The sequence below is a fragment of the Pyxicephalus adspersus genome, chromosome 4 (assembly GCF_032062135.1).
Source record: "Pyxicephalus adspersus chromosome 4, UCB_Pads_2.0, whole genome shotgun sequence".
Taxonomy (NCBI): Eukaryota; Metazoa; Chordata; class Amphibia; order Anura; family Pyxicephalidae; genus Pyxicephalus; species Pyxicephalus adspersus.
In genome coordinates, this window is record NC_092861.1 from 78,563,612 (window position 1) to 78,576,909 (window position 13,298).

The 13,298-nt window shown below is 39.3% G+C and overlaps 1 protein-coding gene and 1 long non-coding RNA gene across 6 annotated transcripts in view; one reads left to right on the top strand and one right to left on the bottom strand.

Moving 5' to 3' along the window:
• The window catches only part of LOC140328834 (uncharacterized), a 55,312-nt gene extending 51,936 nt beyond the window's left edge, over nucleotides 1-3,376 (bottom strand). For 2 of the 3 annotated variants that reach the window (XR_011920357.1, XR_011920355.1), the window contains exons 1-2: nucleotides 2,670-2,789; nucleotides 1,144-2,078 (exon numbers count right to left, since the gene is read on the bottom strand). This is a non-coding gene — a long non-coding RNA (uncharacterized lncRNA). Of the gene's footprint in view, nucleotides 1-1,143; nucleotides 2,079-2,669; nucleotides 2,790-3,253 lie in introns of those variants that run through there. The other variant, XR_011920356.1, reaches the window with a different exon arrangement.
• PRDM1 (PR/SET domain 1) lies at nucleotides 217-13,047 on the top strand. Of its 3 annotated transcripts, none has more exons than XM_072408709.1 (7): nucleotides 217-359; nucleotides 4,065-4,313; nucleotides 6,981-7,100; nucleotides 8,763-9,009; nucleotides 9,977-11,067; nucleotides 11,180-11,308; nucleotides 12,228-13,047. In XM_072408709.1, the coding sequence occupies exons 2-7, from the start codon at nucleotides 4,131-4,133 to the stop codon at nucleotides 12,789-12,791; spliced, it is 2,334 nt and encodes a 777-aa protein (XP_072264810.1). In that variant the 5' UTR covers nucleotides 217-359; nucleotides 4,065-4,130; the 3' UTR covers nucleotides 12,792-13,047. The 3 variants fall into 3 exon arrangements, with proteins under 3 accessions (XP_072264810.1, XP_072264809.1, XP_072264811.1); XM_072408708.1 differs by lacking the exon at nucleotides 217-359 and adding an exon at nucleotides 2,900-3,034; XM_072408710.1 differs by lacking the exon at nucleotides 217-359 and adding an exon at nucleotides 3,195-3,764.
• The last annotated feature ends 251 nt before the right edge of the window (nucleotides 13,048-13,298 follow it).

Consider the following 13,298-nt stretch of genomic DNA (forward strand, 5'->3'; position numbering starts at 1 on the left):
CTTTCCTCCTTTTCTTTCAGATTTCACTCAGCCAAAGCAAACTGTCATGAACATCTTAAAACAATTTGGCAGTCGGAATTATCAGCCTGGCCCAAAAAGAGTTTGTTTTGTTAATTGCTCTTGTTAAGCCTAATTACTAAATGGGGGTGGAGCTGAAGCAATGGGAGGGGGAAGCTTGCAGTAAGGGGAAAACTTTAAAATCCTTGAAGCAGTCTGAGAGAAGGCTAGATTTAAAGAGCCAGTGAGAGTTGTACAGCAGACAGCGAGTGTGTGCAGCCTAGTCACAGATGTTACACATGGACTAAAACTGGAATACACTTATCCCAAACTGAATACCTGCTGCATGGAAATCTCCCAAGGTATTTAACCATTTATTTATTTTACACTTGGATCATTTTAATATTTATTTCCACTTTTATGGCTGCTGCTTTGTTTTAGAGAAGTTTTATATTACAGATTCATTTTAGTTTTTTTTTGGGAACTTGCATAGAACAAGTTTTTATCATTTATTTCCAATCATACCTTTTTTTAATACTTTTAGTCATATGTGGATTGATTAGTTGACCATGTTTTGTGATGATCTCTGCAGGTAATGTTAACTCTGATGAGATTATGACTAGTTAGAATTTAGCATACTACAATAATTAAACTAAACTAGTTCGAAGTAATTTGCTACTATAATGGTGATGGGTGTGAATGTCCTGCTGATTTTCTTTGTGTACTGAAGATAGTTCTGAGTAGCTGTGTTTACTTTTCACCATGTTATTTATTCTAGCTAATGTACTGTACTAGATAAATCTACTTCCTTGGCCCCCTCTGTTTCATCATGGACCCTTCTACTTGACAAATGGTTCCAATCTGACACCCTTTTATCAGTTAAGCTTCTGCTGGGTGCTGCTTGCTTCTGCATTATCACAAAAAGTGAGTTATCTGGGATATACTGTTAACAGTCTGACAATACCCTGTGATGGATAGCGATGTGATGTACAGTGAGGAAGCATTGCAGAAAGATGCTACTTTGAATCTTGTTTTATGTTTGTTTGTATTGGCCATCTTCTTTAAGGGTTTACGCTCACTAGACTGGTCCAAAAAATGGGTAAGATGTCCCCATTGTCTTTATTGTAGTGTTCGTATTTACATTACCTGTATGAATTCAGCTGCTGTTTGGTTATACAAAAGGCAAAGAAATCTCCATGATAATGAAGCCCTCCTATACCTGGCCATTCTGTGTTGTGATTCCAGGTCATACTCTTTAACATGCACATTTAGCAGATGCTTTCAAAGGGGTTAACCGATACGATTCGGTAGCTAGCCAGCGTGCATCTGTCTTGTTCTGTGAGCTTAATGAAAAGTACAGTTTAATCACTGGTGAGCCAAATTGAGCATGATTAGCTGTTATGGCAGATTAGTGTACAGTACTGTCTGGGCATGCAGAGTATTGATCTGTCCCGGGCATGGCTCTCACCTCGCTATGTTTCCTATGGGGTGGTGGAGTGTGATGGGAGGGGGTGGCTGGAGGCAGAGCAGCTTCAGGCAAAGGTCCAGATGGGGTTGGAGACTGGTCCTGAAAAGACCATGCCAGGAAGTAGGTCAGGTACTCGGAGAGATTATAGGAAACACGCATCATCCCTGTGTGGCAGGAGGCAAGCAGCACACAATTATCAGGAATTAGACCAGCAACAAGTAGTGCAGATTTATCAGCATTAATTGTCTTTTGTCAGGACGGGGCCTTTCTTGCAGATCACGGCTGCTGCCAACCTCCTAATACCTTTAATGGACTCTCCATTGTGGGATTATCTCTTCTAAGAACAATGTCTTTCTTCAAGAAGAGTTGCTTGAGAAGTTTAAAAACAGCCGTGTGCCCTTTCTCTTTACCCCTTCCATTTCCAGAGGAAGTCAGCACAGGGTCAGCATCCAGGGACTGGCAGATACCCATTGACCATGTACTCCTTGTTTAATAAAGTGCCATCAGGAAACAAAAGCTGCTGTGATAGAGCCCCAGATAAGCAAAGCCATTGTCTTCAGGAGTCTTCTTTTATTTTTACAGCTCCTTAGCACCCAGCTCTGCAAACATTCTGCTATGGAAAGGGGAGAAAAAACACTCAATCCATTTATCTTGATGAGAAAAACAAATGCACTGTAATGATATTGGCATATAAATATATATAAAAGTATATATAACATATAAAGAGTAATGGACAGATGACTATTTCAGACAAACACCTCACTTTGTGTATTGCTTTGGGGCTGATTAATCCCCTATTGGACACATAGGAGGAGAGCTGGGGGGAGAATTATTTCTGACCCAGGAAATGAAGAGAAGTTTCCCCCACTGTAATAAATTCTCTCACTAGACCCATTGGACCGGACCTGAGAGGAATGTGCGGGAATGTGTGCCCGGTGTTTCAGTCATAACTTGCAGCATGAGGCGGCCTGTGAGGTGCTGATAAAGCTTGCTGAGGTTTCCTGGGGACACGTAATAAAAAAAAAAAAAGCACAGTCATGACTTTCTGTATGAAGGAGAGCCGCCATGTACCGAGCGGGCTCCTCACACTGGTCATTACACCCCGCTCGTCACGTGACATCAGGCGGCTCGCGCCCCGGGCTGTGGCCCCCGGCCATCCATTCACACGGCATAAGAAAAGCCGCACCGCCCCTCGCATACTCACCTATGTTTTACTTTCAGTGTACGTTACTTAAATGAAGAGCCGGGGAGCCATCTACATGACAAAGCAGTGTGTGAGAGGAGCCGGGTGAGCGCATTGTTTGTGCCCTGTACTTGTTGCACGGGGGGAGGAGGGGGGTGTAGCGGAGGTCGGTGTGCTGTGAGGAGAATCCCAGGTAAGCCGGGTGGCCCCGCCCTGTGTGGGTCGGCCCATTGTGAGGAGTAAGCCGTGCTAGCAGACAGTCGGAGCTTGTCACAGTGCAGAGCAGCACCTGTCTGTCAGTATGAGCACAGGTCAGCCCGGGACTCGCCGCTCTCTCACCCCACCGATGGCTCTCCGCTCCTAGGATCCTTCAATGCTCTGCCGGGGTAAGTGCACGGGAACCGACAATATTCACCGAGGGCCCCGCACCTCCCAACTGCAAATCTGCATTGCCTAACCGGAGCTACTATAATGCAAGCTTCCCATCTGATCGCTACCAATGCTGATCATCCACTGCTTGACAAAAGTTTCCTCTGCTTCTACTAGTCTACCGAAATTACTTTCTAACTCAACTCATATATTTTATATAATGTATTTAGTTTTACCTTTTTATACGGCAGATCTGATATTCACTTTTTATCATGTAGCGTCAATAGACCCGGCTTCGTTAGGATGTTATAAGGAAAGGCTCCCATTCCGTTGAGTTGGAGCGTATCCCCGGTGAATAAGATCTGACACTGAAGGAGTTAATGACCCCCCTTCCAGGAACAGTGTAGGAGATTTTGTTGCTTCAAGGGATGCTTGGCAGGATGTGGACTTTTTTTTATTTTCTTTAACTTGGACAGGATGAAAAAGCCGACGTCATAGAGGGGATATGTTGTTTTGAAAGTTGTTTGTGAGCTGGAAGCCGGTGGGAAAGTTCAGGCTTCCCCATTCGGAAGAGTCAGGCAGAGTTCCGCTCCTTGAAGCATGCAAGTTCCATTTTTAGCTTCATTCCTCTTCCTTTCCTTGTTTGTGACACTTTCCAAGGCAGCGCTTCCAGGGGGAGGCGATAATCCGTCAATTGTCAGGGCATGCATACACACAACGGGTCAGTGACCCTGCTCCATACAACAGGTAGGCACTGCTGTCCATGGCATGCCATCATCACAACCTTCATTTATACAATTCTCATATTACTATAGGCACAATATTAATTCTTCTTGTCCTCGATTTATAATAAAAAAGAAACTTATCCAGGAGCAGGTATTTTTCCAGCCTCCCCGGAACTTCCCAGGCAATTACGATGAAACTATTTATCCTTATAAATGTTATGCAAAGTGTGAGTTAGGCAATTGCAGCTTCAAGCTGATGCTTTATGCAGGTGTGTGTTTATTTTCTCGGACAAATTTAAACTCCATTTTCTTTGTATTCCAGGCTACTACAGGACACAGCGATATATCAAGTTTTGAATCTCCCCGACCCGTGGGGGCATAACAAACCATGAAAATGGACATGGAAGGAGTTGATATGACGCACTGGCCTGAGGCAGAGTTCGAGGCAAAGTGTACTTATATTGTGAATGATCACCCCTGTGATAGCAACTCAGAGGAAGGCAGCACTGTGCAAGCACAAGCTTCACTGCCTAGGAACTTGACTTTCAAACGAGCCCCCGGAAGCAAAGAGGTTAGTAAGATTGGAATGGTCAGTAGTATGATGGCCGGAATGTCTGGGATTGCTGGATGTACAACCACATATTTTGTAGGGGCTTTTTAGTGTTTGTGATATTTCGAATCTTTTATATTGAGAACTATATTGCAATTCTAACTTTCTACCTTCACTAGTAGTGATTAAACAGATAAAAATGGAGTATATATAAGACAGTATATATCTGCCTTTCACTAAAGGTTCTGAGCTTCTTTATCTAAAGTGAGCCATTTGTCTAGCAGTCTAAGGGACAGTCCATTAGTGAGTAGATGCATTCTTTTCATTTTTGTTTTTATAAGGGTTGTGAAGTGAGCCAGGATGAGCAAGGGGGCTGTTTACTTTTTTATATGGCAATTATAGCTAGGTGTACTACTGTGGAGGTGATCAGCTGGGTTGTAATCTCCCAGACCTTCCTTTGTGCTACTGCATTCCACAGCTTTCCAGCAGAACAGCTTCATAAATGTCTTCCCTGTATTGTAACATATCTTATAGATATGTCATTCAGGTTATAAATATAGTCACATGGAATCTTTCCTACCTACTCCCTCCAAAACATTTAAGAATGTATTTTTTTTTTGTTCAAAGAATTTTTGTCAGCAATCTCATTTCATTGTAGTATGTTGATGCTCAGCAATAAACCTTCCAACCTGTCTCATTATAGTACGTGTAGGGGATTCTACTATTTAAAGCACAGATAGCATTCAGAGTATTGTAGTGCTGATGTTGTATGGTGGCTTTAGAGCTGGAGTCCTCAGTATTTCTCAAATAGACAGCCATAAATAAAGCAAAGAAAGGTTTACTAAGTGACCCTCAGACCGTAGAACCTTCAGAGGCTTATTGATTGTATTGGGATGGCGTGATAGGCTATTATCTGTGGTCAGTATAATAAGGTCCCACCAGTGCCTAGAATAATGCACAAAATATTCACTCTTTCCTAGAAAGAATAAAATGGTCCTTTTGTTATAGTGGGATTTTTTTATGACTATAGTTTTTTTAGTCTATCTATCCTTTAAGGCTGCATTGGTTACAAAATCCTTAGATAATTCATATATTTGGTTGGCTGATTTAGAATAGAAAAAAAAGGTCATGATGGTTGCCCGTGGGCTAACTTGTATTTCATTTTCTTTTTTTTTTTTTTTTTGAGGTTTGTTTTTTGAAGATGGGTTGCTGTTTTCTGTCTGTTATGCCACCGGTTAAGTAGCACATTAGAGTCTAGAAAAATGACAAAGATGAATTTTTTTAATTGAAAAGAAGGTCATTGGTGCTTGTAAAGTAATTGAGTAAGTTAGGTTGAAAAAGATTAACTATGGGGTTGCTAAAAGCCCTCTGCCTCTCTTTGTGAAGTGTTTATAGAAAAGGCCTTGCCCCAGCAATGAATCATTAGGACCTCTGTGCCTGTTCCGGTGGCATTTCCATCCTAGTTTAGATTAGCAGCGCTGTAATGGATTTCTAAGCACTTAAAATAGTGTAGGTAGATGAGCCAGAATGCTTCGGGTTTCCCAAAATCCTGGGCAGCAAGGAAGACTTTTTGCTGCAGCATATTTTTTTAGTTTTAAATTTGCTGTATATTAAAACATTTTGTTCAGTATGTCACCTTGAAAATAAGAGTTTGGTTTCATACTAGTAAACCGATGTCTCAGTCCTAGTCATTTCAGCAATGCTGTGTCACTAAAACTGAAGTGCCAGATGTTTCTCACTTGACTCTTTCAAGTAAGGGGGTTTTCAAGAACTTCTTCCAATCGCAGTTCACTAATAAGAACATAAGTACGTAAATTGCTTTACATGAAAGTTTTTGTGTGGGGAAATTTGAAACCCCACTGCTGTAGAATTAAAAGTAGCAGATGAGAAATGGCTAGACAAGAACATCTGCTTTTATTAGAGCGATTTGGATGGTTTTACCAAGAACTTTCATCACATAACCTTTTTTACTGTTCTTTGCTCCTTCTATTTCTTTGCCATACATTCTGCATCTTTCATTATTGAAAGCGAACTTTGTCATTTTTTTAAACCGGCACAAAATGCTACAAAGTTGCTGAACTATTTGTATCAGTCCTCTGCTTTGACAGTACTTACAATTGAATGTCCTTTAGAGAGTCATACACATGCAAGGTCTATTTGTGTGCATGTCAAAAATATCAAGTTTTCAGTCTGTGGAAATGTGTATGTTCGTGCACCTTTTTTATATTAATCAGCCCAATTGTAATATGTCTATGGCAGGGGAGAGATCTTATTCCAATTTTTGTTTGTTTGCAGCAAGCATCCTAACTGGTGATTTTTTCCATTGATGTTTCCTTGATAACATCATGAGTTTAAAAGTAGAAGTCATATCTGAATCGTCCCAACCTGCTATTAAACATCATGGTCTTGTCTCTTACTTTTTAAGTATGTGTATACTATAATTATTTTTGTTATCTGTACTGCCCTCTATTGGCACAAATGGTAGTAACAAACATTGTCAAAGTGTTTTGTCTCTTACTACAAATCCCAAATGTATAAGGAATTATGTTGGCACAAATGTAAATGTAAAGATAAATATTTAACAATATGTGTTCATGTTGGTGAATGTATAAAATTTAAATCTGATCAAATCTCTGGATTGTAGTATTTATGCTGGAAATGCTGATGTTTTCCCTTTTATTTTGGCAGGTGATTGGTGTTCTAAGTAAGGAATATATTCCTAAAGGAACACGATTTGGACCATTGGTTGGAGAGGTCTACAACCAAGACACTGTTCCTATGGATTCCACTAGGAAATACTTTTGGAGGGTAAGTTACTGGATACTTGGTTTTAGTTTGGTGTAAAGTGAACATGTTTGATTTTTGTACAGCAGTCTATGACAGCTCATTGAATTTTTGCTGTATCAATTGCAGGAACAGTTTACCACTATAACGGTTACAATTACCCAATCCCTGTATTTCTCTCTCCTTTTTTTCTTTTCCGCATTGCTCACAAGCCTTCTCTTGTAATGCTTGTAAACCCACTGAAGGAAATGATAGCAAATTACTTCCCATCTGATACAATCCACATCCTGCTGGCTTTGATAGAAGTGTTGGCTAGAAAAGAATTGGTACCTTTTTATCTCTTATATAGAAAGAGAGAGGATGTTTGGGGTTGAGCAAACCCCTATAGTGACACTATTTCTTGTAAGTGTACTGTGAGTCAGCACCTTCACAATTCTCACTCATACATGGAAATAGCTTGGTTTTAGGCAGTTTCTTTTGCTGTAAGTTTTTTTTTTTTTTTTTTTGTTTTTTAATTTTGTTTTTTTTTTACATTACACTGCTGCCTTCGTTAATACTACCAATTTAAACCTTGCTTCCACAGAAAAATAAGCCATTGTAGTCTATTAACCAAAGATGTGAACTTCATGGGGTTCTTCAGACTTTACAAACAGCTTTTTCTAGCCTCTTGTTTCTTCATTTTTCTACATAATTTTTTTTTCTTTTTTTGTAATTCATCACTACTGTTCAATTAATTCCTACCTACATGTTAACCTATAAATGCTAACATATAATTCAAATACCTATTTGATTCAAACAAAGAGACAGGAATCTGAATCCTTCAGACAATTTAGACTGGACACCTTCTGTAGACTTGATGTGAGGCTGGATGTTTGTATAGCAGGGATCATCAGTCTTTCCTGTAGTCTCACTTTCTTGAGCAGACAACAACATGATAAAATAACCATAAAAAGTTTTGTCTCGTGGCATTTTTACTCTAATTGTACGCTGTCTTCTCATTGTGTTTTTATTTTTAACCCACGGATTGCAAAGGCGAGGGATTTTTGTTTTTTTGTACATGCGTAAGACACAATAACACAAGACTGTTCTTGTCTCGCAAGAGGAAAAGTGAGTGTCTTGGCTAAGCTTGAATGACAGCGCTGGCCATGTTCCAGGTCTGCTCATTGTCATGGCAGGTGAAGTTCACCTTTGCTCCACCCAGTGTTCTGACAAGCAGTTGCATTCCTAGTATTTATATGATTAAGTGATACTTTAGTCCTGTTAGGGAAGGAGGGGGGTGGAAAATTGGGACGATCAGGGAAACTTCAACTGCAAAAGCCTGTTTAGTTTGACGTACTCTTAATGAGTCTGAACTGACTCAGTGCCTTTTAATAGGTATGTATCATAACAGATGAAATTGACATGGTTATATCATCATGGCTATTAAAGGAAGGAGGGAATTTTTTTATAGCACAACATAATTGTGATACTATTACAGCCTATCCTGGCGTGCTTTTTTTTTTTTTTTTTTTTTTTTTTTTTTTTTTTCTCCATACTTATCTCACTTGGTGACTTTCACAATTCCTTAAATATTTCTGTGCCTGTATGTTAGGCATTTCACTACAAATACAGAACCAGTCATGGCTAAGTATAGTGCAGTTTGTTAATGAGAATGTTTGTTTGTTTTTTTTTTTTTTTTACTTGCAGATATTTTCAGATGGGGAATTTAACCACTATATTGATGGGTATAATGAAGAGAAAAGCAACTGGATGCGTTATGTAAATCCAGCATTTTCCATTCCAGAACAGAATTTAGCAGCTTGCCAAAACGGCATGAATATTTATTTCTATACTATCAAGGCCATCCCAGCTAACCAAGAACTGCTTGTGTGGTACTGCCGACAATTTGCAGATAGACTTAATTATCCTTATTCTGGGGAGCTGATGAATCTCCGTAAGTAAAATTGTAAATAGCATGGGAATGTTTGGAATGTAACTAGCACTGTCTGTATGATCTATAAATAAAAACTGTCATTAAATGGACGCAACAACAAAAGTTTCTGGCAGCAGGTAAATGGATGACGTGGTTCTTTTTATCCTGCAAAATTCTCCATAAATTCCCTAGCCTATTACAGTTGGCCTGAATATTTTAACCATACACAGTCTATACTTCGTGTACCATTTATGATATAAATGTTTTACTTGCCTAATAATGCACAATTGACCAGTCAGCTGATTACAGTCAAACAGATTTTTATTTTTTTTTTATTATTTGACTTGGATATAGCAAGGTTGATACTTAAATGATTACTTTATTTTCACACGTTTACAGACACCACATAAACCATTGTGTTTTGTATTCTCAAGCAAACTATTTGAAACAATTTCTTTAGAATTTTTTTTCTTCACTTCCTTTCTTAGGGTAAAGCTGATTGCATCTTTTACTCTGCAAACACAGCTCTTTACATCAGTTACTGTTCATGTATTTATTTTTTTATGTTGCTTTTAAAGGAACACAATTGAACTTCCTCTCTGTCATGCCCAGTGAAAGACAGATCAGACTGATAAGCACTATTTATTTTTAACCAGTTGTCTGGGTCTGCCTCTTTTGAGTTCAATTAATCCCTTAAATCAACACTTAGCTTGTGTCAGCAGGAGTGTGTTGACAGTGCCAGAGAAGTGTCTTCCCCACTATCCTAGTGTACACAGTCCTGCTGCTAACGCCGAATTTAAATTATTCACACTAGGGATTGCAGCATACTCTGCTTAATTGGTGGGAACTCCAGTTGTGTATAATAAAATGTGTTTTTTTTTTTCTTTTGTCCATGCTTAAAAAAACTTTTGCCATTATTGGATTATTCAGGTGAATGCTCCTTATATATATTACCTTGTTTTTAACATCTTTATTTCCTTTATTTCAGAACAAAGTCTCACAAACACAGAAGAGGAGATTTCAAGAAAAGAGGTGACCCAGCAAAAAAAAACACCCAAGAAAGAGCACAGTGTAAAAGAAATCCTAAAGGACACCCGTCCAACTACTCCCAAAGACATTAAAGTGACTAGTGTCTCCTCTGAAAAAGAAACTGCAGATTCCCTTAAAAGCTCAAACACTGAAAGGTCTTTTATTCCAAGGATTGTCTATCCATTCCGCTCTAACCTTCATGAAGACTATTTAAAGGCTCCTGTGGGGTATGGACTGGAGAGACCAAACTATGTATTGCATTCACCAGTTCAGCCATCCTCACCACCAAGTCCTTCAGCAAGTAGCAGTCCCGACCAAAGTTTTAAAAGCTCATCCCCTCATGGTAGCCCTAGATCTGCAGTGTCACCACATCATCCACCACAAGATCACAGAGAATTCTATCCCTTCCTAAATCGGCCATACTACTCTGAAGGACTAGCAGCATTCCCCAACTATGGCCCCCCAACCAGTCATTTGCCCCCACCCTTTTTGTCTTCTTACCATTCTTTTTCAAAGTTCTTGTTACCACCCTATAGCATTGGCTGCAATGGTCTTAACACACTGAACGGTATTAACACCATGAATAATTTCAGCATTATTCCACGAATGTACCCATTTTATGGCAGTATGCTTGGAGGTGGAAGCATTTCACATAACATGCTAAGTCCTGCCAACCTTCCAAGTTCATTGCCCCATGAAGGGGGGCGCAGATTGCTTCAACCTGATCAACCTCGAGACTTTCTCATTCCAGCACCCAATAGTGCCTTTTCTATCACAGGGGCTGCTGCTAGCCTAAAAGACAAACAAATGAGCCCAACAAGTGGATCCCCCACTGCTGGCACAGCGGCAAGTTCTGAGCATGTCATGCAACCTAAACCTACCTCGGCAGTGATGACCACAAGCAGCGACGAGGCCATCAACCTGATCAAAAGCAAAAGAAATATGACTGGCTATAAGACTCTTCCTTACCCACTTAAGAAGCAGAATGGGAAAATAAAATATGAGTGCAACATTTGCTCAAAGACATTTGGTCAGCTCTCAAACCTTAAGGTATGACATCTTACAGACAATCCCTTTTCTTCCATACTAAGTAAACCTTAAAGAAATACTATTTTGCTGTGGCTTTTTGTAATATATTTTCTTTATCTATATTACTTTCCAGGTGCATCTCCGGGTTCATAGTGGCGAGCGCCCATTCAAATGTCAGACTTGCAACAAAGGATTCACACAGCTGGCACATCTACAGAAGCACTTTTTAGTACACACGGGGGAGAAGCCTCATGAATGTCAGGTGTGTGTGATTTGATGGGAACATGTTTTTTTTTGTATTTACATGTCACACTTGTTTATATTCCAAAAAGAGAACTGAAATGTCTTATATATGGGTAAAAATGTGATAGATATGGATGTCCTTAGTAGGCATTATGTTTTATAAATAGTAAACTGAAAGCTTCACAAATGTCGTTAGTTCTCTTAGCTGTCTGAACAGCGGTTCTATTATAAACTGTAGTAAATAAAATTATACTCCGGTATATACAGTTCAATCTTCTTATAACATATTTTCCTGGTTTTCCATTGTAAATTTTGTACAAAGTAAGGGAACCCAGAGAGATAACCCTATGGTCTGGTGGAATACCATTACCCCCAACACAAAGTTATTGTAATAATACAGAATCTGAATGCACAGTAGCCACACCAGACACCACGTGGTTGGTGTGTGAGCTAATCCAATATGAGTTATGTGACCCCCACACACATTAGGATGTTTTTGTAGTACAAGCTAAAGCTAGGATTGTATGTTCCCAGAAATTGTAGGTATCCAAGTTGGGTTAATTTTTTTTTTTTAATGCACATGGTTGCCAGTTTATTGATTTTAATATAGCTAATATGGGAGGTTGAATTTATTAGGTGGTTGATCTTTTAACATTGCAAGTTAAGAAGTCTATTTAAACTATTCTTGTTAAAAGAAATGCAGAAGCTATCTGAGAAGACTTGTTGCTTTAGCACTTTGCTTTTATTATTCACAAAGCAAAATTTACAGTAGGAGGTATCCCTGACTTACTAGAGTCAGGAATGGCCACTTTAAGGTGGGACAGGCCATCAAAGGGTTTGTAGTATTTGGCCTGACACATGCTCATAGTTCATTTTGCCTTATTGCTGCCAATTATGTAAACTCTAAACTGAGTTTATTTTTATTTTCTTCTTTTTAGGTATGTCATAAACGGTTCAGCAGCACAAGCAATCTAAAGACTCATCTAAGACTCCACTCTGGGGAAAAGCCATACCAGTGCAAGCTGTGTCCAGCGAAGTTCACCCAGTTTGTTCACCTTAAACTGCACAAACGGCTTCACACTAGAGAAAGACCACACAAATGTGTTCATTGCCACAAAAGTTACATCCACTTATGCAGCCTTCATGTCCACATGAAGGGGAACTGTCCTGTGACCCCCAGACCAGGCCTTACGAGAGAGGACCTGACCATTATCAATGAGGAGATTGAGAAGTTTGACATCAGTGACAGTGCCGACAGACTGGAGGACAGTGACATGTCACCTGCTGTGGAGAAAGAAATAATGTCTCTTCTCCAACGGGAAATAGAAGGTGCAAGCATGAAGGTACCTCTTCCCAGGGGATTTGGAAATGGACTTCTTTCTTCTGGGTGCAACTTCTATGAACAGTCAGACGCTGGGGTTATTAAGATGACTCACAGCTCCCAGCTACCTCTGTTACCAGTTAAGGTCAAGCAAGAAACTGTTGAGCAAATGGACTCCTAACAGACTGTAAAAAAAGTGTTATTTATGGAACATTGGGGTGCCCTTAGCACGTCCTTGTATATATCTAAAAAGCTGCCACACTTTTTTTTTTTTTTTTTTTTTTTTTTTTTTTTCTAAGGAAATTTTGACCAAAGTTAACAGGCTTTTTACTGTCTAGAACAATTTAATTTCTTATGTTTACATTTTGGTTTACATTGTTATTTATGTGCAAATTGTCAAAGATGTAAATTAAATCAAGTTGTGCATTTCTTTATAACTAAGTTCTCTTGTTTTTCTTGTATGTAAGTGTACTATTTCATGTGGGTTCAGCACTAGAAATGGATTTCTGAGGAAAGGTGGGCATTCTGGTGAAATACATTGGAGTTAACATAAGGGCAAAGTTAAGGTGGTTTTAAAAGGCGCAATGAACTATAAATGGTTCCCCAGAGTTAGGAGGAGGTTCCTTTTCAAACTGTACTTGTGCTATATGGATACATTTTATATAGGTATCAAAATGGCCTATCATGC